Source organism: Haplochromis burtoni, unplaced genomic scaffold (assembly GCF_018398535.1).
Source record: "Haplochromis burtoni strain Fernald_Lab_line unplaced genomic scaffold, NCSU_Asbu1 Contig_17, whole genome shotgun sequence".
Taxonomy (NCBI): domain Eukaryota; kingdom Metazoa; phylum Chordata; class Actinopteri; order Cichliformes; family Cichlidae; genus Haplochromis; species Haplochromis burtoni.
In genome coordinates this window covers 2256949-2280630 of record NW_024582378.1, presented here as the reverse complement: position 1 = coordinate 2280630, position 23682 = coordinate 2256949, and the positions used below count along the sequence as shown (strand labels likewise).

Sequence of the window (23682 nt, the reverse complement as noted above, 5' to 3'; positions counted from 1 at the left end):
AGTGGAAGCAACAGCAACTAGTCTCCAGCCACGTAGTTGGAGAGCAGAGTCACCAGTGCTAAGGTGCATAGTGCCTAACAGTCGCCAATGTGTCTGCAGAGCTCCAGACTCCCTCCTATCATTAACATCGGCAGAAAAACGGTGCAATGGGAGCTTCATGGTATGTGTTTCTATGGCCAAGAAGCTCCTATGTGGGTGGCCCGGTGCTTTTGTCCATATAGTGTACTTCACTGGATCAGTGAAAACTTTGACCAACTAGTGATGCTGGAGGAAAGGCCACTTGGTTCTCTTAAAATAAGTGGCACTCATCCTCTGGGGACCATGACATTTTCTTTTCATTAAACATGGAGATATTTTGAGCACTTAGAATTAGATTTTGTTTAACAAAATTGTGTTGTTTTTTTTCTTCCCATCATTAAATCTGAGGCTCACGTTAAAGGCAGCTTGTTCACCTGTAGATAAATGATATTCCCAGCAGCATTATAAAGGTGGTCACTGAACAGCAGATGGTGCCAGAGCCTCAGCAAAAAAATCTGGAATCTACACAGCAGTGAGTGTGCATATGAAAATCCATCACCTTAAAAAAAAACCTCCTTTACACGCACTTGTGGAGGTATAATTCACCTCAGTTTCTCACTGGTAAGGTAAGCTTGCACGGGCTTGATGTAACTAAGTACTGTACTCTCAGGAAAACTTAAGGAAAAATAAAACAACTATTAAGCTCCAACGTTTTTGCTCATATGTTAATTCATCAAGAGCGAAATATTTTAAGTTTTTTTTGTTTGTTTGTTTGTTTGTTTTTTGAAATCCAGTGATGCTTTTGTCACGCAAAAAGCTCCAAAACCCCTGAAACGTGAGGCGGTTCCGTTTTATTTTTAAATAGTTATTACTTATAATTTTTAAGATTTGGTTTTAAAACACAAATGATGCACAATGATGTCACTTTTGACTCTGGGTCACGTATCACTATTTTTCTGTTTTTCAAAAATCAGTCAGTTAATTAGGAAATTAAATGAGCAATGGCAGAGTTCGTGAAGACTATTAATATCTCATCATTATCTTCTTTTTAATACTTGGTAATTGTTATATTAAGTTTCCTCGCCAATACTTTTGCTTTACATTTGAAATTGAGGGCTTACTGCGTGAATTTGTTGCTTTTTTGATGAAACGACTGCACGATTTCACTTTGCAAAGCACAGATCTTGTGTTTTAATTTGTAAAGAGAGATATCAAATAAACCTAGCTGTGTTTATTTTTGTTTTAATGACCTTAACTGTTACATAAGTGGAAACCTGTAATTGGGTGGATAGGTTTCCTTAATTACAGCAGATTGCGTCCTCTTGTTATTTGTGACAAAGGGGATTACAGCAGGCCCGTTAACTGAGCGCATGCGCACTGTGTACAGCCCAATATTGAGGATTCCCGTTACGAGGAAGCAAAGGAGATACACAATTTCCCATTTGTACCTTCAAAATAAAACGCACTGAAGCGCGGTGTTAACAAACCCTCTGGTAGAACTAACAAATCAGGTGCTATTTCTTCCCGAGAAAAAGTCGGCTAAATGTGGAAAATGAGGTAGAAAAGGAAATTCAGCTTAAAATTTGGTGTTTTACAGAAGTGAGTACGGAGTGTAACCAAAGTTGTCAGTTCAAGATAAACACTTTAAAAGATCCCAAAAGCGCAATATATACAGACAATAATTCAAAGTTAAAATATCAACAACTAAGCCGACTAATAGGGAAGTAAAAATACCTGTCTCTATGGACGTCACAGTATCTGCCATTTTGATTTCAGGCATGAAGCTGGCACCTGTCCAGGATATTTTTACCATCTTGATAACAGTCGCCTTCGACCACGGTAATCAGCTTCTACTCAGTTAGTAGTTAATGTTATGGTTTAACTGCTCTTTGAGTCGAGTTATGGCTTGGAAATGGCACAATGTACCAATTAGCATGCACTTGCTAGCGACTTATGGGCAAAATTTGCTTTGGTGAAAGAAAGACTAAAGGACAAGGAACTAAAGACTAAGTGTCCTTTTATTTAAATCAAACACAATATAATACACAATATAATGTGCGAAAAATTACATATTTTTATTTTGTAATTAATTCATTTTTTAGAAGTAAACGTTAAGCTCCTGGTCATCTTAATTAGGGGCTGGGGGTTGTTTTATGGCGCCCCCTGCTGTTTCGCTGGCTATATTACAGGTCATGTGTGTACATTTTTTTTAAAAAAATTTTTATTTTGAAATCAAGAGAGCGGAACATCTCGTTTTCCATCCGCAGCTTGACGCTGCTTGGGTAAGGAGAGGAGAGGAGGAGAGAGGAGCTCCGTCGGCGGACCAGGGAGCGCGTGGAGAGGAATCCCAGCAGCCCCCACCCCCCCTAGCCCCGGAGAGCGAGAGCCGGACCGGCTGGATCCCCCTCCTCCCTCGCCCGCTCCCCCCCTGCGGAGGAGGACCCGAGAGAGACCCACGTTGCCACGGGAGAGGCCTCGGTTCAGGTGAGGGTGCTGTTTTAAGCCGCTTCAGGCTGCTCTCCCCCTTGGCAGGCAGGTGCTGTGTGAAGGGCTGCCGGAGATGGAGAGTCGGCGATCAGCGAGTTAAATCTCGGTAGATTCGATATCCTGTTACTTACTTGTCGTATGATTTACACGGCCTCTGTGTCCAGGGCTGCCGAGCCGATAACAAGAGGTGAGGATGGGGGGTGGGAGTGAACTCGTATTGCACCGGTGTGAAAGCAGCTTTTACTTTGCGCAAAAAGAGCGCTATATACTGTGCATCTTGGACGGGAGAGCCGCTCTTCCAGGCTTTACTGGTCTTGCCTGTGCATTTCAGGGCTTGCAGCATATCCATTGTTTCAAAGGTGCTTAGTCTTTTACCTTCTCGTTTCATATTTACAATGCACAGCCACAGTTGCAGTAAATCTGTGTGGGAGCCATATCTGAGCGAGCTGCTGTTACCCTCACCAAATATCACTCACATCAGTAGTAATGGCTCCTGCTGGAAAATTAAAGCCTTTCTCAGTAAGTTTTCCTCTCAAACAGGGACTTTCTGCGTGACTCTGTGCTGCCTGTTTTTCTCCCCCACTCCACTCGGAGTAATAAATTAGTAATTGCACAACTATATTGTTCTGCAGAGAACCCAGAGGGGAGTGGATGCACATTAATAGTCTATGTTTGGATCACTTGCCAGCTTTCAGGGTCTAAAAGTGGACACTCTCAGCATGTTTTTACTGGCATTCAACCTTAATCCGATTCATGCCAGGTAAACTGTGTAAACCCAATAATCGCTACTTCATATGTGCCATTATTGTTCATTAAAGAGAAGATAATGGTCAAAAATGTCAGCTTTTTGTCGGGTTTAACTAACACCTTATAATAATTAAAAACCACATAATGTAACATTTATCTATCTCATCATATAAGTGTCATATGAGTAGCTAAAAGTGAAACAGTCTGGCCTGGGTGGACTTTGGGCATAAGTGTTGTGTGTTACGGCCAAGCCCACAGAAGCACAAGGAGATACTGCAGAGGGGAGATCACGATGCTGGGAGGATGGGGGAAGCTGGGATAGCCCTCCTCCGTGATGCAGGAGAGAGGTGGGGGCGGTGGATGAAGGATGGTCTGGCACACCCTTCCCTCTCCTCTCTCTCCCTCTCTTTCCGTGGTGTTCTGGTGCATTACTCCTCCCTGTTCACTTCAGAGCGTAATCAGTCTGTCAGCAGAAGCAGACTCAATCAGTCACTCCCTGACCACCACCACCACCACATCCAGATCCACCTGAACACACTCTGATATCTGACCACACATTCACCACATCCTTCCTGTGGGGTGCCTCGGCCTTAAGCTCAAATCGGTTCAATAATCTTTATTTTCCGTTGTTGTTGTTTTTGTTTTTGTGACTCAAAGTGTTGTCTATCCATACAAAACCAGATGGAAACGTGCAATATTCACATCACTCTTTAAGTTAACTACGCTACAGCCCACCTACACTGCATTTCTACTCTACATACACCCTTATCAGCTCTAGTGTGTGAATTTCCTGCATGCGTCGTGAGCAACAGCTAAAAGAACAGAAGAACAGCCTCTTACTGTGATTCCAGGGTGTGTGTGGACTCATTTGCACATCATTATTCAGTGATGCCTTCTCCCCCCAGATCTGATTAGATACGTGTTTTTCTGACTAGCTTAGAAGACTCGTTGCCATTCAGTGCTGTGTCCCAGGAGCTGTCCGTGGTCCTTAGATTGCTGTGCGTAAATGCTAGCACTTTGGTGTGAATGGGGGAATGAGACATTTTGCGGAAAGCGCTTTCAGTGTTTAAGTAGAGTAGAAAAGCTTTATATAAAAACCAGTCAATTTAACATTAACCATTAATGCTCTTAAAGGAACTCTCTGTCTCTTTGCTGGTATAATATGGAGGTAATTTCATTGGCTCCTCTATCAAGAATCTACAGAATCTACAGCTCTTCCATTTCTCTCAGTCTCCGTCTTATCAGACTCATCAGAGTCAGTCGCTCCAAAACAAATATTTCACTCACTGTTTTCAGCCATTCATCTTGCCTTGGTGGATCTGGCTTGTGGCATCGCTTTGTGATTGCTTTCTTACAGGCTACTAACAAGATTTTAAACAGCTGTCTTCTCTTCTACTGACACAATATTTCCTTCCATATTACCTAAATATTAGGGGTGCAACGATATTTGTATCGATATTGAACCGTTCGATACAGTGCTTTCGGTTCGGTACGCATATGTATCGAACAATACAACATTTGTAATTTATTTTATCAATTTTCCTTCTGACATGCTGTCTGTGTTGAGCGCTCAGTGAATCTGGTTCGACTACTCCGCCTAGGCTGCACTGTCGAGCGCAGATCCACTGAGCGCTCAACACAGACAGCATAGTCAGAAGGAAGAGCGCAGGGCAAGCTAGCGAGACAGAAGTTAAGCTCTCCTTGCAACAGGCAAATTGAACCTCATTCAGATCTGGCGTTTGGAATTATTTTGGTTTTCATGTGACGTATGACCCTGAAGGTAAGCGAGTCATGGACTAAAGTAAAACAGTATGTTGGATGTGCCACGCAATGCTCAATTACATGGTGTGGGAACTAGTGTGTTAGCGCAGTTAGCTCGTTAACGTGTTGGCCGTCTAGCCCCATGCACGGGCGATCGGCGGTAGCTCGTTAACGGAGATTTGCCGTGTTGTGGCGTTAAGGTCATTTCAACAGATTAACCTGAAAGCACTAGTGGGAACACAACAAATATGACTGCACATTTACGCCGACATCATCCTAGTGCAATAGACAAAAACAACAAGCATGCTACTAACTTTAGCCGAGTCATTTAGACAGCTGTTAGCCTATCTCCTATGCTGCTGAGAATATAGCCCAGAAGAAGCGGATAGTATAGCTTTTATTTTGGAAAGAGCCATTTCTCTGTAATAAACTCTCTTTTCCAAAGATGAGTGATTCCTCAATCAGATACAGGGCTTGCAATATCGCTAGCCCGACGTCCCGGAGCTAGCGATTTTTTCAGTCGGGCTACCAAAATCTATCTCTGCCCTGCCCGTCGGGCTATTGTAGGAAAAATATATGTCAATGCTTTTGCATTCTTTCAGAAATGTAGCTGGGTAATTATGTCATTGGCATCGGTGAGCCACTGTCAATATGTGACATATTGAAGTCGCGTTTGAATTTGCGCTTGTTTTTTTGCTTTCACTTTGCAATCGTGCGAACTGTGTATAGAGAGCGACAGCACTGATCTGTGAGTGATGATAATTTGTGCACCAATTCCTCTGACATCGTCTTATTAATCGTTAGCTTACTATGCAAACATGACAAGTGAAATCTCCCGCAGCAAGCTTAAACATGTGAGAGGTTGATCGCGCAGAGAATCGCTGAGCTTATGTGAGTGTGTGTAAAAGCATTTCAGTTCTGCTGAGCCAAATAAGACAGGTCAGGGTGAAGAAGTGACAGCCAAAGAAAAGCTTACCACAAAACGGAGAAGTTATGACAAATCAGACTATAAGGCAAAAAGAAAGTGCAGCTTTATGGTTTCATGGACAAAAGAATTTCTGTGGCTGCAATATGACGAGCTAAATAACCAGGGCTGCACATAAGTGGTCCACAGGTGCGCATTCGCTGTCAAAATAAAAAACACTGCACAAGGGTTAGGGTTAAATTTAAAAACTGTACTTTTGAGTTAAAATATATATTTATAATTTTAATAAATGACAAATTAAAAATGCATGAACATTTTTTGTATCGAAAAAATATCGAACCGTGACACCAAAGTATCGAACCGAACCGAACCGTGAATTTTGTGTATCGTTGCACCCCTACTAAATATGGTACCTTGGTATATGAAAGCCCAGTATTTTGGCAATCACCAAAATTTCAAAAAATTGTACTGAATTCTCGAAAACCGCGTTCTCTTGAAGTATGTGATGATGTAGTGGATTGTTGTGTCTCCGTATTTGCAACCGTTCATCCTCAGAAATACTCACGCGTTACTTTTCCCATTTCTGTTTAACATATAGTGTTGTAGTTCCTGTTCTCCTCATTGTTGGTATAATTTAGATATTATTCTATAATTGAAAATATCTGAAGTGGTCCTTTTTGTACATTGTAAAGCTTTGTTTTATGCCCTGAAACCAAATGAAATCCTTTTAATTAATAAGCTATCAAAAAAAGTAAACTTTTGTCTCTGGCATGAGCGTCAAAGCGATTCACTCCATCACCAACCCACCAAACCTCCAAATCCAGATTTTTTTCCTATGCAAGTGGAAAATGTGCATTCTGTAGATATGAGGGCGTACTGCTGAAAAAAACGTGTTCAAGGACTCAAAAATCATGTAGAACCTGACTTGACTTCACTTTATTTTCCCAAGTAGGGAAACTTGTTGCGCAGCAGCTTGTGTGATTAAAACCAACAATGCACAAAAATGTTAATTTATTTCATTCCAATGAAATGAATTTACTTATAGCAGATGGCACAAATGAGTTTTATATCTCTTAGTTTTAAATCTTTGGAAGTTTTGACTTTCTTCCCAAGCAGAAGTCCTGAAATTCTTCTGGTGAAGGATTTTTCTGTCTGGCTTAATGCATCTGCCACAAAACTGAAATTAGTAAATTAAAAAATATGAGTCTGCATTGATTATTTTTAATATGTTATTAGCTTAAAATAGGTTGCTGTGATTATTAAAAATTTAGGTTAGGTTTATGGATTAAAACACTAACGGGTTAGTGTTTAGAAATGTCATGATTTGAAAGCTCAGATTTCTTGGTTGACATGGTGACACAGCCCCCGAATTTATCTGGACAAGCTGCAGAAAGAAAATATGCCAGACTTTTTGCTAAAAATACATTACCCACAAATCCCTGTCGACTATCAAGAAAAACACGTGACATTTTGTGTCCAGGAACGCGAACAAAGATTGACTCTTTTGTGATTGATTCAGTGTGGTCCCACCCAGTGCTGTGTAACAGGAGCTCTCCGTGGTCCTTAGACAAATACTCTTCGTGGTGCTGCAGAAGAGGCTCGACAGAAGGAGGCTCGAGTCAGAAAACAAAATAATGCGATACTCTTTGCATTCATTTTTCACTAGAGGGCTGTCAGTGTTTTCTCATTATAAATCCAGTGCCCCTGCTTCTTTAACAGCGGTGCTCTTTCACCCCCTCCTTAAAGCTCAAACTTGCTTAATGTTTTGGTTCATGTAAGCAGAAGAGAGCATTCCTACAGTAAGATCAATCTGGAGGAAGCCTAACAGTGTTTCTTATAAATGAAGTTTAAGAAAATTACTGCAAAAAAAAACATGTTGTTGAATTCAGTTATCTGCATGATGTTGGTAACTTAATGAATAATCAATAAGTGTGGATTACAATAATAACCCAACCGCAGATTTATTTTTTCAATTAGTTTGGCATTCACATATGTCAAAATCTTGCCATTTTGCCATCATCGATACTCTGCGATGCCTCAGCCTGCACTGGGCAGCACCGGTCGAATGACATCAATGTTGACATCTGCTGACCAGCAGCTCTTCCTGCTCAGTAATGCAGGCATAGCACAATGAAGCAAGGGCAGCTGGCAGTCTGCACCTTTGCTCGTATTCAGCCATTTGTTCATGTGTGTTGTTCACTCACAGCGAAGATCATAGATCATTCTGGGACTGCAATCAGTTTATTATCACTGCCGCGGCCTCTCCACCAAAATCTGTAACCTCACAAGATGTCAGGCTTCTAACACTGTTGTGTAAACAAACAGGGGAACAAGCCCATTGTCAGAAATGAGGAAAAAGCGAGCATTGTGAATAATTTGTTTTCCGAGATCAACAGTTTAGAGCGCAGTTGAAGATTAATATTTGCTGCTGGAAGCAATGCATTAAACAACATGTTGTTATTACATCAGCGTTGCTCACATTTGTCAGAAAGGGCCCTTTGTTTCCTCATTCTTATTGATCGCTGATTGGCTGACTTTTCCCTCCAGCGTTTCACCTCTCTCCAGTGCATGAGCCGTCGTTTTCTTAATCATGTCTCCATTGTTTTGGGGGAGAGATTTGTGCTTTGTGTCAGCTGGGAATTCTTTAACTGTCATTTTGTCCTTTCAAAAGTCTTCCTCCTCCTCCACACTCCTCCTCAGCTGCATCAGGATTTACCTCATTTATTCATTCTGACTGCTTTCACTTCCAAACAAAATCTGCCATGGTCACTTCTAATGGTTGAATTTTAATAATTCTATTGAATGATGGAAATGCCATCTTCTTAATATTCACAGTTTCTTGGTTGTGTTGTCTTTGTAATTTCTGAAGAGGCAGAGAAACCAAATGGGCTGCTTTTAGCCTCTTGATGACTACCAGAGTCTGCCCTGCCTCCACTCGCTTGCTTCACCCTTTGTTCCCATAGCGTAGGCAGTTCTTACTGAGTTTCCATTGGAGAAACCTCCCATCTGCTTTCTTTCCGCACTTGTAGGAGGGCTGAAGTCTTAAATCATCATAAAGCACGTCTTCCCAAACATCTGCCTGCAGTCCAACAGCATTTCTTCCACATCAGAGCTCCTGTGGCCACCAGTAGACCTTTTTCAAAGCAGACGTTTTCAAATGTCATTACTGGAAAATCACATGTGCATTAATGGTGGTTGTGCTCCACTTAGGGAGGGCCCTGCTATTGTGTACACTGATTCGCTGTCATTGCTCAGGGGGACACTTAATGGAACAGAACCACTGTTAAAGAGAGGCCTATTAATCTCATTTTTAGGTTCATATTGTTATTCTTCTGCTAGAGAGCTCTGCAAGATTGACAGTACTAAATAATCCTGATTTACTTTTACAGTGGGGCTACAGTGGCCCATTAGCTCATCCTCTATCTGTGCCAGAACTGGAGTTCAGCTCAGTTCAGCTCCATGTCAGATTGATGTGTGTATAGGTAACAGTCCAAAAAACAAACAAAGAAGATGAGTTTTAATTTTAGACTGATCAGGAAGACACAGCAACACATGATTGTTTCAAGGATGTAAATTAAAATATATATTTAGCAATTGATGAAAACCACAAGTGTCATTTACAAGAAAGGATCCCGAGGCTTATACTTCAAGTAAAAGCTGTGGGAGCTTGAAAAGAACCAGACCTGCAGATGTTTTGTTTCTGATCTTCATCATTTATCAATCAGAGAGAAAGAGGCGATTCCAATAAACCAGTCAGAGTGATCCTTTTGAAATAAATCTTAAGTCCTCAACATTTCAGTTCCTGCTACCTGTGTCAGTTAAACAGCAGTTAGAAGCCTAGACCTCCCTCTCCCCAGCCACCTCCTCCAGCTTATCCAGGGGAACACCAGGGCGTTCCCTGGCCAGCCGAGAGATATAATCTCTCCAGCGGGTCCTGGGTCTGCCCCGGGGCCTCCTCCCGGTGGGACATGCCCGGAAAACCTCACCCAGGAGGCGCCCAGGAGGCATCCTTGTCAGATGCCCAAACCACCTCAACTGGCTCCTTTCGATGTGGAGGAGCAGCAAGACAACAACACAGAGATCCCTCTATGCAACTATGTTAGTCCAGAGTGGTGGGAAAGGGGGTGAGCCACCCTAAGTGATGGTGATGTACTGCCATCGGGACGGAGATTTTTGCAGCTTTAGAGTGTATTTATCAAATGGGTTGGGTATTTGTGAGTGTATATGTGCATATAGTTATATTGGAAAGTGATTTTGTGATAGGGGCATTAGATACGGCCCATTATGGTGAAGAGGGAGCTGAATGTAGCTGAGGTGGTTTGGGCATCTGACGAGGATGGCTTAGTGTTCTGGGCACGTCTTACCAGGAGAAGAAGTGGCTGAGCTCAGTCATTCGACAGGGACTTGGAGTAGAGCCGCTGCTCCTCCACATCGAAAGGAGTCAGTTGAGGTGGTTCGTGCATCTGACTAGGATTCCACCTGATAGCCTCCTAGGTGAGGTATTCTGGGCATGTCCTACTGGGAGGAGGCCAAGGGTCAGACCCAGGACTCACTGGAGAGATTATGTCTGAGCTGGCTTGCGAACGTCTTGGTGTCCCCCAATGACCCGAACCCAGATAAGCGGCAGAAAATGTATGGATGGATTATCCAGTAGCGGATTAAAGCAGTAGTTTTTCTCTCAGATGAATAAAAAGAAGCAAAAGTACTAAAATAGCAAATGTACCAGCATAGGAGACTGTATGGGAAGTGCAGGCGTCAAGTTTATGGATCATCCTGCTTCATGGAACAGAGAATTTGTTTGAAAATTAGATTTAAATGTGCCACATACTGACAGATAATCATAGTAGAAACCTTGCAGCTTTAATTTTCAGCAGTGATTGTTGCTGTTCTTGCCACAGTAGTGAAGAAATGCAGCCCAGCAGCTTCTCAGGATTCGTTCTCTGCAGGTGATCCTGTTGGCAGTCCACAGAGGCCAGATGACAGCATGGTTTTCCCCATTGCAGTCACGAGCCAAGTCACCAGGCCATCTGTCAGACTTTGCTTCCAACTGCGACCTCCTCATTCCCCCAGGAATTTACTTTATCACTCACTCAAGAGTGAGATAGCTTGTTAATTCCTGTAAAGTGAACTTACTGGCTATTTTCTTTAATTAAGGTTAGAGACTAATCAGATACAGGCTGTAGGTAATGTGACATATCTGAAAACCACACTTGCAGCAGGATGTTTAAAGTTTGCTTTGAACACATGAATGTCTGCTGAAAGCATGAGATTTCTCAAAGTGTCAGAAAAAGTTAGTCCTTAAATCCTTCAGGTTAATAATGTTTGAAAGGTACTGTGGTTAGATTTCATTTAGCTGCTGACGTACTTTCAGTGGGGCTGCTCTCAATTTTCTGTTCTCCTCATTTTCCCAAAGATATTAGATGTCATTGAGCACTGCTGGAAGGTGAACAGGTCATCTCAGCCCAATTAAAAAACACTTTATGTTAATAGCAGTGCTGCGTAGTAATCTGGCATAAAGAGACATAAGCAGGATTTGGTTTTATTACTTTACTATACTGAGAAATACTGAGACATTTTACATTATACATTAATACCACCGGCACATGCACACATGTTTTGTTCTTCAGTCTTCAGTTGTTGTTGAATGTATTAGGTCATTTTACGGCAGAAAATGCTGATTTACTGCTTCAGAGTTGACCTTGTTCAGATGCAGATTGGTTCAGTACCAAGTTTAACAGGGATACATTTCCATTTCTCTGAGCAGGTTTTTCTCCGCACACTTCAGTTTGCAGTATGATCCAAACAACATCACAAGAGCATTTCATCTGTGAGTTTCAAGATGATTTAAGATGAGTTTGAAAAGCTGTAGCGGAATAAGCCCTCCCACTTAATCTGAACATCTCCCCCTTGACTCTGTGTTGGAGCACAGCGTCACTTAAAAGCTGAGCCCTACAAAGACTCGAGTGCCTCAAGCAGCCGGATTATACACTGGTGTCTTTTTAGCATTCAGAACGTGTTAGCTTTAAAACAGCAGGCTCTCATAATGCACCCGAGAGTGCATCTGACAGGTTATGTGTATTGTTTGATTTGCCAAGTATAAGCAACTAAAACATACAGGCTCAAATATGTGCACGCCCTCACTTAAATATTTTATAGAGTGATGCTTTAGGTTTACACTGTACCGACTGTCAAGCATAGTATTGGCAGCATCATGCTTTGGGGCTGTTTTGTAGCCGCTAGTATCAGTATATAAATGAAGGAGGACTACTACGGTTGGGTATCGTCACTGATTTCTAGATTGGATTCGATTCTGATTCACAAGGTCCCGATTTGATTTGATCGATTCGATTTGAATCGGGGAAATTTTGCCTCAGACAGTCAGAAATATTATAATTCTGATCATTTATTAGTACATATCCATATTTTTATATCTATAAAAAGAAAGCTGACACTTCTGAGACTTTATCAAAGGTGTAAGCATCACAGCAGATGCCGTTGCGTCAAAGTAACTGAGCATAAAACAGAAAAACATGAAGGAGATTTTCCTGGCCTGGCTTTTTATAGCAGAAACCCTTAAAAATATTCTGCAATACAACAAAAACTAAAGAAAACCATGAATCAACATATAAACATTACCAGATGCTGCTGAAGTGAAGCAGAGCAAAGTTACAGAGGTTTAATTAGAGACACGGCTAAGCGTTTTGCAATTTCGCATAATTTTAAAATGTTTAAATTTCTTCAGTATTGAACAGCAGACATGAGATTTTCTTGTCGGAAGGCAGTTAAATTAAAAGAAAAAAAAAAACAGTGGCCAACAGCGCTGTACATAATGGTAGACTGGCGGGTAATAAGCAAGCAAATAATGCAGAAAACAGAGATTTTTAGATGGGAAACTGTCTTGAAGTACACTGAGAGAGAGAGAGAGTTGTGCATGAAGTGTTATTTTATTGTGGTGGAAGCAAAACAGCAAGAGTAAGAGGGAATTCATGGCGATGTTTATGTGAAGCTAAATGTGAAGCGTAGTTTGGATCTTCTTTTGCTGCTGGTTTGGTTGGATAGTGATGAAACCTGCAGCTTCAGAATCTAGCACAAAAAAGACGTAAACACAAAGACCGGACCGCCGACGTACCAGAAACAGTGGGATGTCGGCTCTCAGCCCCGATGGCGTGTCCGTGTATGTGCCATCGGGTGAGAAAGCCGACATCTCACTGATTCTGATGCGTCGGCGGGTCTGTGCTTTGTGTTAACCTCTTTGTGCAGAAGCCCTGTACCGTGTCTCATTTACTGTTTTAGCTGTTCAGCGGTTGTCAAAATTTAACCTGAGATTCTGGCGTTTTGGGCAAAACAACAGCTCGATAAAATGTGAACAGATTTGGTTGTTCAGACAGGGTAATGATTCCAAACACGTATTAAAACTGGTTTTAGAATGGATACAACTGGCTAACATTAAGCTTGCAGAATAACACTTCCAAGGCCCCAAACTATGCTAGGCCACATCTATGCTAGGAAACCGACAAAATTGAATAAATTCTATTTATTCCTCCAAGAAGAGGTCAAAGGTCAGATAGCCACCCAGAAACTTGGTGATGGCTACCATAAGTGTCTGGTCGATGCACAGAGACATTTAACCAAATATGTGGAAGTATATGCATGTCTTTGAGTCTGTGTTCTTTTGATCCTGTGTGGATTATAGAAAATCCAAAATAAATTTGAACTTGTGCACCCAATTTTATTTTAAGTCATTAAAGATGTATGCTGTTCAATCATTGCACCCTTGAAAAAAAGAACAGTTCAAGGAATTAATCAAAATCAAATCAAAAGCCCCAAATTATCAGGACCTTCATGTCCATGATGAGTGCGTATTATCTTCTGACCACAACCATAGTAACACTAATCCAGTGTTTATCTGCATCAACTGTAATTATTAATATTTGTGTTTTTCTCCTGGTGTTGATATTTCTTTGTTTACATTTCTTCCTGCCAGCAGTCATTTTATTAGTTGATAAGTGTTCAGGGTCTAATAATGGTTCATGGCACTGTACTAATTATATGTGCATCTTGGCAAATCAATCAAAATAAAGCAGGATGTCACATTAACCTTGAGTGCAACAAGACTTATTGATCTGCATGATCGGCATTTGTCTTCTCCTGACTTCTACTTGTCTATAAGACCTTTCCACACATGCAGTACTGTTCTTAATTAATATCAAGAACATTATAAGAACAAAATATTTAGAAAATTAATGTTTTTTATGGTTTACTAATTTGAGGTACAACCACAGCTAGATTCAACATTAAAACAGTCTTTAACCTGCCAGTTCCCGAGCACACAGAGTCTGTGTAATAGCAATGTAAGAGCAGTGCCAGTGTGCAGTCTTCTACTGCTCTTAGACTGGAACGTATAAAATGAATTGATCAGAGGTGTATGCCTCCAAGTTACGGATTAGCTAAATGCCATCCCATCTCAAGTCAATGATTCCCAGTGTGGGGATTGAGAGTCTCTTCGTGGGTACGCAGGGTTAAGCTGCACCATTAAGACTTTGGATATTTATTTCCAAACTTTTCTTAATGTGTGAAATATTAGATTAGCTTATTATGATTAGACATGTGACGTGAGACAATATAAGAACTTTGGCAACGATAAGTGTTTTCAGGAAACATTAGAGGAACTACTTTGTGACACTGTAACTGGGTAAATAATAAGGTGAGTTAATCAATAATAATTTAAAAATTCTGCCGTCAGACAAAATAAGAAAATATATTTTTATCACCAGTCAATAAACTCAGTTTCTAATCAGCCAGTATGATTTTGCCTTAAATGCCTTACAGCGAGGCTCTGATTTCATAAGTTGTCAATAGTTCTGCTGGCAGAGGTATTGATTATGATGTGACACTGATAGAAAAGGACATATGCAAATTGCCATGAAAAGTTCAGACATGAATAATTCTGTGCATCTGAAAAGCATATTGACTGTTTCTGAGGTTTTAATTAAATATAAAGAGTTGTCAGTTGTGTTGAGTCCAGTGCTAAGGGATAGCTACCTGTTTCTGACATTCTGACAGTAAAACTAATAAATATGATGAGTTATTTAAAAACAGTCGGTAAGATTAAAACCCTATTAGATATTGCTGATTTGTCCTAAAAGTCAGACTTTTAAAGTTGACCTTGTGTACTTTGTTGTTTTATTTTCTATCGTGTACATATGTTACAGTGGCGGAGGCTTAAGTTACACATATGTACAATGTATGTGTAAGTAATCTCTGTGAGTCAAAAAGGCTCAGTTTCAGACAGTTCTTTTCTACTCTTGGCTCTTTATGATGTCATTAAGAAGCCATATCGCTAATATGACTATTTCAGGCACATAGTTGATGCAAAGCTACTCTAGTAAACTCCAAAAATAAGAATGTGGATACGATAATAATAGATCACATTTAATAAGTAATTTGCTAAGAAAACATGCACTTCTAGCTGTGACTGATGTCACCTTTGGTTATTGTGTCTTTTATCAATGAGGGGCCATATCTACCTGAAAGTGGCATATATTATATTTTTACTTGTGCTGATGCTCAGAAATTTGAGCTCTGAGGCTTAGCGATACCACACATTTTGGGGCTGATACTGATATTTGACTGCTTTCACTGTGAATAATATTAATCTGAAGTATGAATGCGTAACAGACAGAAGTGTGAGGTGGAAGCTCCGAACAGCTAGAAAACAAGATATTTTTAAATCGCTGGTGGAGACCAAAATGGAGCTAAAAAGAATGAAGAAAAGTATTTTATTCATTAGTATGGAAGAAATGTGGCTCCAAATAAATTATAACATTGTTTTGTGTTTGCTTAATGTGTAAATAAATGTGTAAGTGTTTTATTTTGTTCATTTTGTATCGATGTGTAGCCTAGTGATGTATGTTAAGTAAGCACTTAGTGATATGTAGAACGGTGTGCCATTTATTCAGTGTCTCAGTATTGATTATCCCTTCAATAGTTCTTAGTTTGCCTCCTCACTCACTCACCGGTTCCCCTGCTTGCCCTGAGCTGATCAATGTATATGTGACTCCTTTAATGCATAGCAGTGATAATTAGGCCCAGGAGGATATCAGTGAATTGACAGATTAATCATTTTGACCCAGTGAAGCCTGGCTGTGCTCAAGGCAGCAGCGCACATCGACTTTCTGTTTCCACTGAGAGCTTTCGCTGCTAAGGTATTACCGTCTGCTGGATTCGGCTGTCAGTCTGCTGGGATGACTGTGAGTTGAAAACCAGATGAGCAGGAAGGAAATTTATTTTCAGAAATTACACAAGATGGTGCTTTTTCAGAGAGGATGCTGAAATGTGTGTGTGAAAGTCAATGACAGAAGAGGAGGGTGGTGTGATGACAGGATGCAGATCTGTACTTCATTGCCATCTGCGTTGTGTCCTCCAGGGCTGCAGCATGTTCACTTCAGTGAAGGCCTTCGAGGGGCAGCAGTACTCCACCCTGAAGAGGCAGTGCTTGCAGAGTGGCCTGCTCTTCGAGGACCCCCGCTTCGCCGCCACAGACGACTCGCTCTTTTACCAGGGTAACAGGATCGGACGTGTCGTCTGGAAGAGGCCTCGGGTAGGTCGGCTTGTTTCAGCAAAACAAAAACTGATAAATCTGATTAAAAGTGCAGCATTAAAGGTTTACTGCTGCTGATGAATATAAATATACAGGTATTAATTTTACAGTTCACCAAACTGCTAATGAAATGTGTTTTAGCATTTTTAAATCCATTTATTTATTTTTGTATGAGGAAAAGTATCTAGAGGTAAGCACTGAACCAAACAAGAGTGTTGATATCTGTGCTGTACTGGATGAAATCACTGGATTGTAGGGGCGTGTCCAGAGGGGGGGGGGGGCGAACAGAGGGGCACTGCCCCTTGGATAAGATGATCTAAAAATATGTTACACTATATTTTTATAGTTGAAGTACCCAGCAGTTAATAAGAAACTAAAATAATCTCCAGCTGAAAATCAAAAGTGATGTAATAATTATCTAAAAATTAAATAATATAGTCTGTAATGCATATTATTCTTAGTAATTACTACTTTTACTTTCGGTACTTATATTTTGATAAAAACAAACCTCATGGATTGGTTACTGATTGGCTAATAATATAATTACCATAAAGAATGACATAAAAACTTGGTTTCGAGTAACACATTTGGTGCTTTTTAGGTATTGTTTAGTTTTAAAACTGCTAAGGCGTAAAGTGTCTGTGTCCAGATATGAATTGTCAATAAATAATAAAACTGTACAATCATTCCACCATGGAAAAAGAACAGTTCAAACAAATCATTAAAAGCCTCAAATTACCAAGACATTCGTCTTGGTGAAAAAAATGTAGATTTCTGACCACGATGGTAGATATTATTAAGTTTCTTTAGAAGAAAAAAGACAGACTCAAGCTGGTTTAGGTAGAATACAAACTCTGCGATATCTGAGAAGATTCAAATATGATAATGGTACCGAACACTCCTAACCACCACTTTAACTTTTTTACAGTTAACTCTTTCATTCCTATGGCACACTAAATACAACAAACATTTCTGGACTCAACCAATCAGCATTTGTGGCCAGTGTTTCCAATTCTACCAGTAAGAAGTCTCAATAAGCTTCAGCTTCACTGAAATTTGACCTCTTTTTTTGCCTGTATTATTTAAATGCCTGTAGAAAAGCAGCTCCAGTAATTCTAACACAGGGGTGTCGAACTCCAGGCCTCGAGGGCCGGTGTCCTGCAGGTTTTAGATCTCACCCTGGGTCAACACACCTGAATCAAATGATTAGTTCATTACCAGGCCTCTGGAGAACTTCAAGACATGTTGAGGAGGTCATTTAGTCTTTAAATCAGCTGTGTTGGATCAAGGACACATCTAAGACCTGCAGGACACCGGCCCTCGAGGCCTGGAGTTCGACACCTGTGTTAACATGTATGTTCGCACAGAAGGAGTAACAAGCTGTTATTCTTGGTCCAAGATCAGTTCACCCACTGAAAGACATGTGGGAGCAATGTGCGTTTGAATCTCTGGAAATAATTTGTGCTAAGATGTTGCTAACTAACTGTTGTTGTTGGTGCTTGGTAGTAGTAACATTTATCACTGTATTTCCATGGGGTTGACCCAGATTTTCATGAAATGAGGATGAACTGTCTAAGTGTGAATGCAACTAAATACATGTAAATATTGAATGATTGCAGTAGATAAATACAAGTGTTTGAGTTACTTTGCGCATTGGATATTATATAGCTAGCTACCATTACTAAATATTAACTCCATATTAACTCTTTCTTATTTTTTATTATTGATATATTTTCATTCAATTACTATTTCTATAAATATTGTGCTACATGTAGTTTCAGTAAATCTATGTGTTAACCCACAGTTACAAGCTCTGTTTGCTAACTCTTAATGTGGTAGAATTATTGAATTTTTTATCATTTTCCACACTTACATTTTAAATGTAAGTTTAAATTATTCTACTTTCTAATTCTAATTATACGCAGTTCATTGTAGTTCAAAATATTATGGTATTAATAAAATGAGATTTCTGTTAACCTGACATGATGTGTAACATCTAAATAAGTATAAATTATTGACTTGTATAAAAAGACGTGTATATTTGTCAAAATCATTTTTTATGTTTCTGTAATGGTTCTGTAATGGATAGCAGATTTTTAATAATCAAATTTAATCATTGATTTTATTGCTTTGTTATCGGTCCGCTCTCAGCCCTTGGTAGTTTTTTTTTTTTCATTTCTTGTGTAACTTCTTCCAGATGTTAACTTGGTATCGCTACATCTATCACTACAGCCATCTTCCTCTGCTTATCTACAACTACTATGTACTATGTTGGTTAGCCATCACCACTTTGACTGAGCTAAAATCCTTCTAGATACAAGACATTCTCAACCACCCTATCCCATTTTGACCTCAGGAATTACCATGTAAGCCTCTTGATTATGCCGCTCCACGTATGCCCTGCTAGCTAGCATCTTTCACCCTGCTGGTACGTGCTGGGTTGTTTCATGGGGATCTTTGAACAGTCTGCACCTGAGGTTTTGCCTGGATCTTGTGCTTAGAGCTTGTTACTGTGCTACCATGATTAGTGCCTCTGTGCTGTCTTTAAGTCCAGCTTTATCCAGTCATTGGTAGGATTTCTCGACGTCAGCTACTTCTTCTATTTGTCAGTGGTACATGCCTTGCAGGGACCTGTTCTTCCTTGATGGTTCCTGTTCTTACTCCTCTTTTTTCTCAGGTTTCTGCTGCCTGAGGTATTCACTAAGCACACTATCAGCCATGGCCACTTTCCTAATGTACTCATAGATCGTTGTTGTTTTATCCTGGATAGTGGTTCTGATACTCACTAGACCTTCCTTCCTCTTAACATACAGTCTCAGGGCCCTGGACTTGAGGTGAAACCCTCCATGCATGGAAAGGAGCTTCCTTAACTTCATTAATGGACATTTGTGGTTTGATTTCTTTGTGCAGTTTATATATACATATCAGGGAAGTAAACGTGTGAAACTGAACATACTGCACGTTGGGGTTGCACTGAAGTCACTGACAGTTCAGCAGTGTCACAGATTTTTGGGAAGATGCTGTGTTTCAGTGTGTGTGTGTGGAGCGCTCTGAAAAGACGGGGAGAAGCTTAAGCGAATGGCGCCGAGGGTGTGTAGAGATCTCTTGTAGAGATTTGCGAGCGATGCATGGGTCTGTGCCGGCGATGTTTTGTGCTATTTCATGACACACTGGAGGGCCTTTTTGTGAGCTTTGGTGTTGCTACTGTACCAGGTTGTCACATAGATCGCTTTATTGTGCATCTGTAAATGCTGACAAGCAGTTTTAGGCGAAGTTGGCTCTCCTTAACCTCCTTAAGAAATGAAAGCACTGTTGTGCCTTACCCATGACTGCTGAGGTATTGTCATTCCAGGCAAGATGAAACCTAAAGCTGAAGACTCCATGAGCTCTGTGTGTGGGTTTTTTTTGCAACCCTACATCTATATCTCTTTGGTCTTTGTGATGTTTAAGACCAAGTTATTATTGATTCATGATGATGTCCCTGTATGCATGCCTATTGTTAGCAGTTATAAGTGCGATGACTGTCGTATCGTCTGCAAACTCGTTGCAAATACAACAAGAGCTAAAATTTGGTGTCTGAGCATGCAATTTGGTAAATCTACAAAATGCAATCTGAATTCAATTCTTATACAAGAAACTTTACCCACAACTTCACAGTTTATATGTTCAGAATAATTTACTCCTCAGCATACATGCGTGTAAATAACAACCTATTCCCTGGACAGTCAGTGAGGCACAGCCGATGCCCTGCAGCAATATTTTATTCTGGACATAAATAGTGAGCAGTGTTTGCACCTGTAAAAACACTCGCATTGGGGAGTTATCAGTGCCAAAGGTGCTTGCAGAACAAGAGTTTTGTGACATAGAGAAAGACTAAACATTTATAATTCAACACTAACATCAGTTGTAATCAGTCATTGCTCTACTGCACTCTCTAGTCTCTAGTCTCCTGTATAAGCTGGCACCGCGCGTGTCTTTCGGTGGTGGATGATATCAGATGTAGGGCCTCAGGATTTACTGAGCCGAGTCCCCTGCCGCTGTTATCCTCCTCTCACAGCACGTCGTGGTTCTGGATGCTGTAACCTCCTTCTGCCTGTGTACCGCTGCAGCATGCAGCCAGCGTGCATTGCCATGGAAACTGGGTCACACAGATTATATGTTTTGGTCTGTGCTGATGTCAGTCATGCAGACGGAAAACTGGAAGAAGTCAAAGGGAGAGAAAGCAGGAGGAGCATCCTTTTCATTTTTGCCAGCACACGATTTGTGTCGTCACTGACAGCGGTTTATGTGAGAAGGTTAGGAACCCGGAGCAGGACATTTTTAGCCCAGCTATTTTTAAAGGTTTTATTGAAGCTCACAAAAAGCAAAAATAATGTGCTTTAGTGGTTTTTATTGGGGATTTTCTTAATTTTGCTCAAGAATCTGTAAAAGCACCTCCCTGTACACCAATCATCCTTTATTAATATTAAACATTAAAAACACTGACAGATGAAGTGAATAACACTGATCATCTTTTTCTAAGTCCTAAACTAACCTTTCCACAATGCCTGCTGTTTGAGTACGAGATAACATGAGCATGATAGGTCCCCTTATGAAGTACTATCTGATAAAGTAGTATTTTTACCTGCCAGTGGGTGGTGCTTGCATAGAGCCAGACTTGAATTAATGAGTGCAGCGGCATTCAAAAAAGTTGGGACTTCACCACCAACTTTGCAGATCAATATCTCCCATTGCATTACCAGTGATTGTTGCTGTGGTTTTTCTTGGTGCAATCTATCCTTTTTAAAAAAAGTAAAGGATGTAGCTGACCCAAAAATCTACAAGACAAAGCAGAGCTCTGTTTTAACTTGTTAATACAAAAGCTGATTCTGTTCTCTCTGCAAGCTCTTAGTGCAGCATTTCGTTCAAGGGAGAGTGCACGATAATGAAGTTAAACATCAAATTACTTAGGAGCAGAGTGGCTGTGAGAGAATGAAATGTTCAGAGCAATCAAAATGTATGAGGTTCCAGACAAAAGTTCATTTAAAATACTGTATGCACACTCATTGTACTGAGCTTTTCTGCAAACTCAAGTTTACATTTAGGTCAAAGACGCTGTTTAGGATTAGAATGTTTTTAGCGTTATTTATAATTGATCATCTCCTGATTCTGCTCTGATTCGGTCTTTTTGACCCAGCTCTGCATCGAGTAACCTTTTCTCTTATATGCAATAGGTTCAGCATATCCTTAACAACTCACTTCAGTATGGCTTCTCTGACTCATTGATCCATATCGGACTCCTTTCACAATGTTTGACTGCCTCTCCTAGAGTAAACGTGGATGCATTGACATCTGAGATCAACAGTGGACTGACTGGCTTCCACAGATAGGGAAAAACTCCTGTGTAGATCCAAATCTGTTCCAAACAGTAGCAGAAATACGCCGGCTGGCCACAGCTGTTACGAGGTACAGTTCACATTTAGTGTTTTTGATTTCTCTTGGGGGACTAAAACATGTTTGTCCTACAGCGCCCACTGTAGCTAGGAATTAGGATGGGCACGCAAGCAGAACTCACTTGACTACAATTCACAATATACTGACATCTAGCAGTAAGCTTTTTTTCACATAGGATATTTTATTTAAACTCTTCATTTAAAGTTTGAACTTGTGGGCATTCCCTTCTCGAGTCTTCATGTAAGGTTAGAATGTATAGGAGTATTTTAATGGTCTTCTAATTCTTACAGGTTATTCTGGTCCTTGAAAATGAAAAGATCCCTGGGGCCTATTTTAATAACTATTGTAATAACTTTCAGCCAATTTATCTTTCTATAATGAGGAAAGCTGCTGTTAGCAGGCATTGTACCTAACTGTTTGGGTTGGTAGCTTGTTATCATCAGAGGATTGTGGGGGGCGGGTCGGCATTTGGATGTAAGCAGTTCTAGGTGAGAGTCCTTGATACTGGCTTAAGTTAGTCTCTGCATAGTCTAACCTAGGGTAATAATTGTAGCATCAGAAATGCTGACCTCGGTCCTGACTTCCTGTACAGGGGTAACTGGGATCCATTGCTATTTCTCATCCTTGAACATCAATAACTGCTAATAATTCAAACTTCATACACGAGTTTGTGCTTTCAGCTGGTCCAAACTGCCAAAGCAGGTGGTGATGGACGCAGCCGTTACTGTTACAAGTGGTGACAGTTTAGTAGTGCCAAGGAATGCAGGTAGGGAAGAAGAATGTGAACTGGCAAAACTGTGTGTAAATAATCCAAGCTTTCATTTTTTTTCTAAAATGTTGGGTTACTTTGGATTCTCGCTGCTGGATTGCACTTTTTATTCTCTGGGTTTTTGCACTCGTGGCTCATGTCTCCTTTACCAGCTGATGAATGGTGCTGAGGAGGGCTATGAAGCCGGTTGAAAGGTTCTCAATGGCAGGGTAAATGATTAGGCTGTGCTCAGCCACAATATTCACATTACTTCAGAGACTGCAGGGCTGGGCACTGATCAATACTCTATTACTTTTCCACCTGAGCCAATCCCTGGATGGCAGGCCACCACAGGGAGCCCTCGCCGCTGCTCAGACTCCACCAATCAATGTTGTTGCGGACAGGGAGAAGAAACGTGATTAGATATCTTAACTCAGACACAGTTTCACAGAACAACATCAAAACATTGCCTCACAAAGTTCTGCCGCCTTGCACGTACAGAGAGATTTCAGACAGGAAGCGCTGGTGCTGGTCAGTGTAAGGTGAGAGGATCCTGCTGGTAGAGACTGCAGGCCTCTGGGGAGCACTGCAGTGGCCTCTGCTTCAGATTAAAAGTTTGCTTTTGCAGCATACAGCTTTGCAGAGTCAGCAAATGACTGACCTTATTGTGTCCTGTGTGTGTGCACACGCTTGCAAGCTTTAGCTTCACACACTTGTGTGTATCTGTATGCTGTGATCTGCCTTTATATACATGCACATGAGCCGTGAAGGCTGATAATAGCACTAATCTTTATGATTAAAGTCAAATGGTGTGCTTGAGGCCGTCCCAGCCCACATTGGATGGGCTATTAGAGGGCTGATTCAGTCATACTTAAAATCACCCCTAGGGCACACGCTTTAAGTCTCTGTTCAGCTGCCATGTTTAGACTGTAAAACAGTATGCAGACTACCGGGATTTGCCTC

At 40.8% G+C, this 23682-nt stretch overlaps 1 protein-coding gene across 3 annotated transcripts in view; it reads left to right on the top strand.

Moving 5' to 3' along the window:
* The first annotated feature begins 1771 nt into the window (after positions 1 to 1771).
* Positions 1772 to 23682, top strand: part of capn5b (calpain 5b) — a 60032-nt gene continuing 38121 nt past the window's right edge. Inside the window, exons 1-3 of one of the 3 annotated variants that reach the window (XM_014330887.2) lie at positions 1772 to 1857; positions 2286 to 2502; positions 16365 to 16538. In XM_014330887.2, the coding sequence (XP_014186373.1) occupies positions 16374 to 16538 (165 nt within the window). In that variant the 5' untranslated portion in view covers positions 1772 to 1857; positions 2286 to 2502; positions 16365 to 16373. The remainder of the gene's footprint in view (positions 1858 to 2285; positions 2503 to 16364; positions 16539 to 23682) is intronic. The other 2 variants (XM_042218298.1, XR_006054075.1) reach the window with 2 other exon arrangements.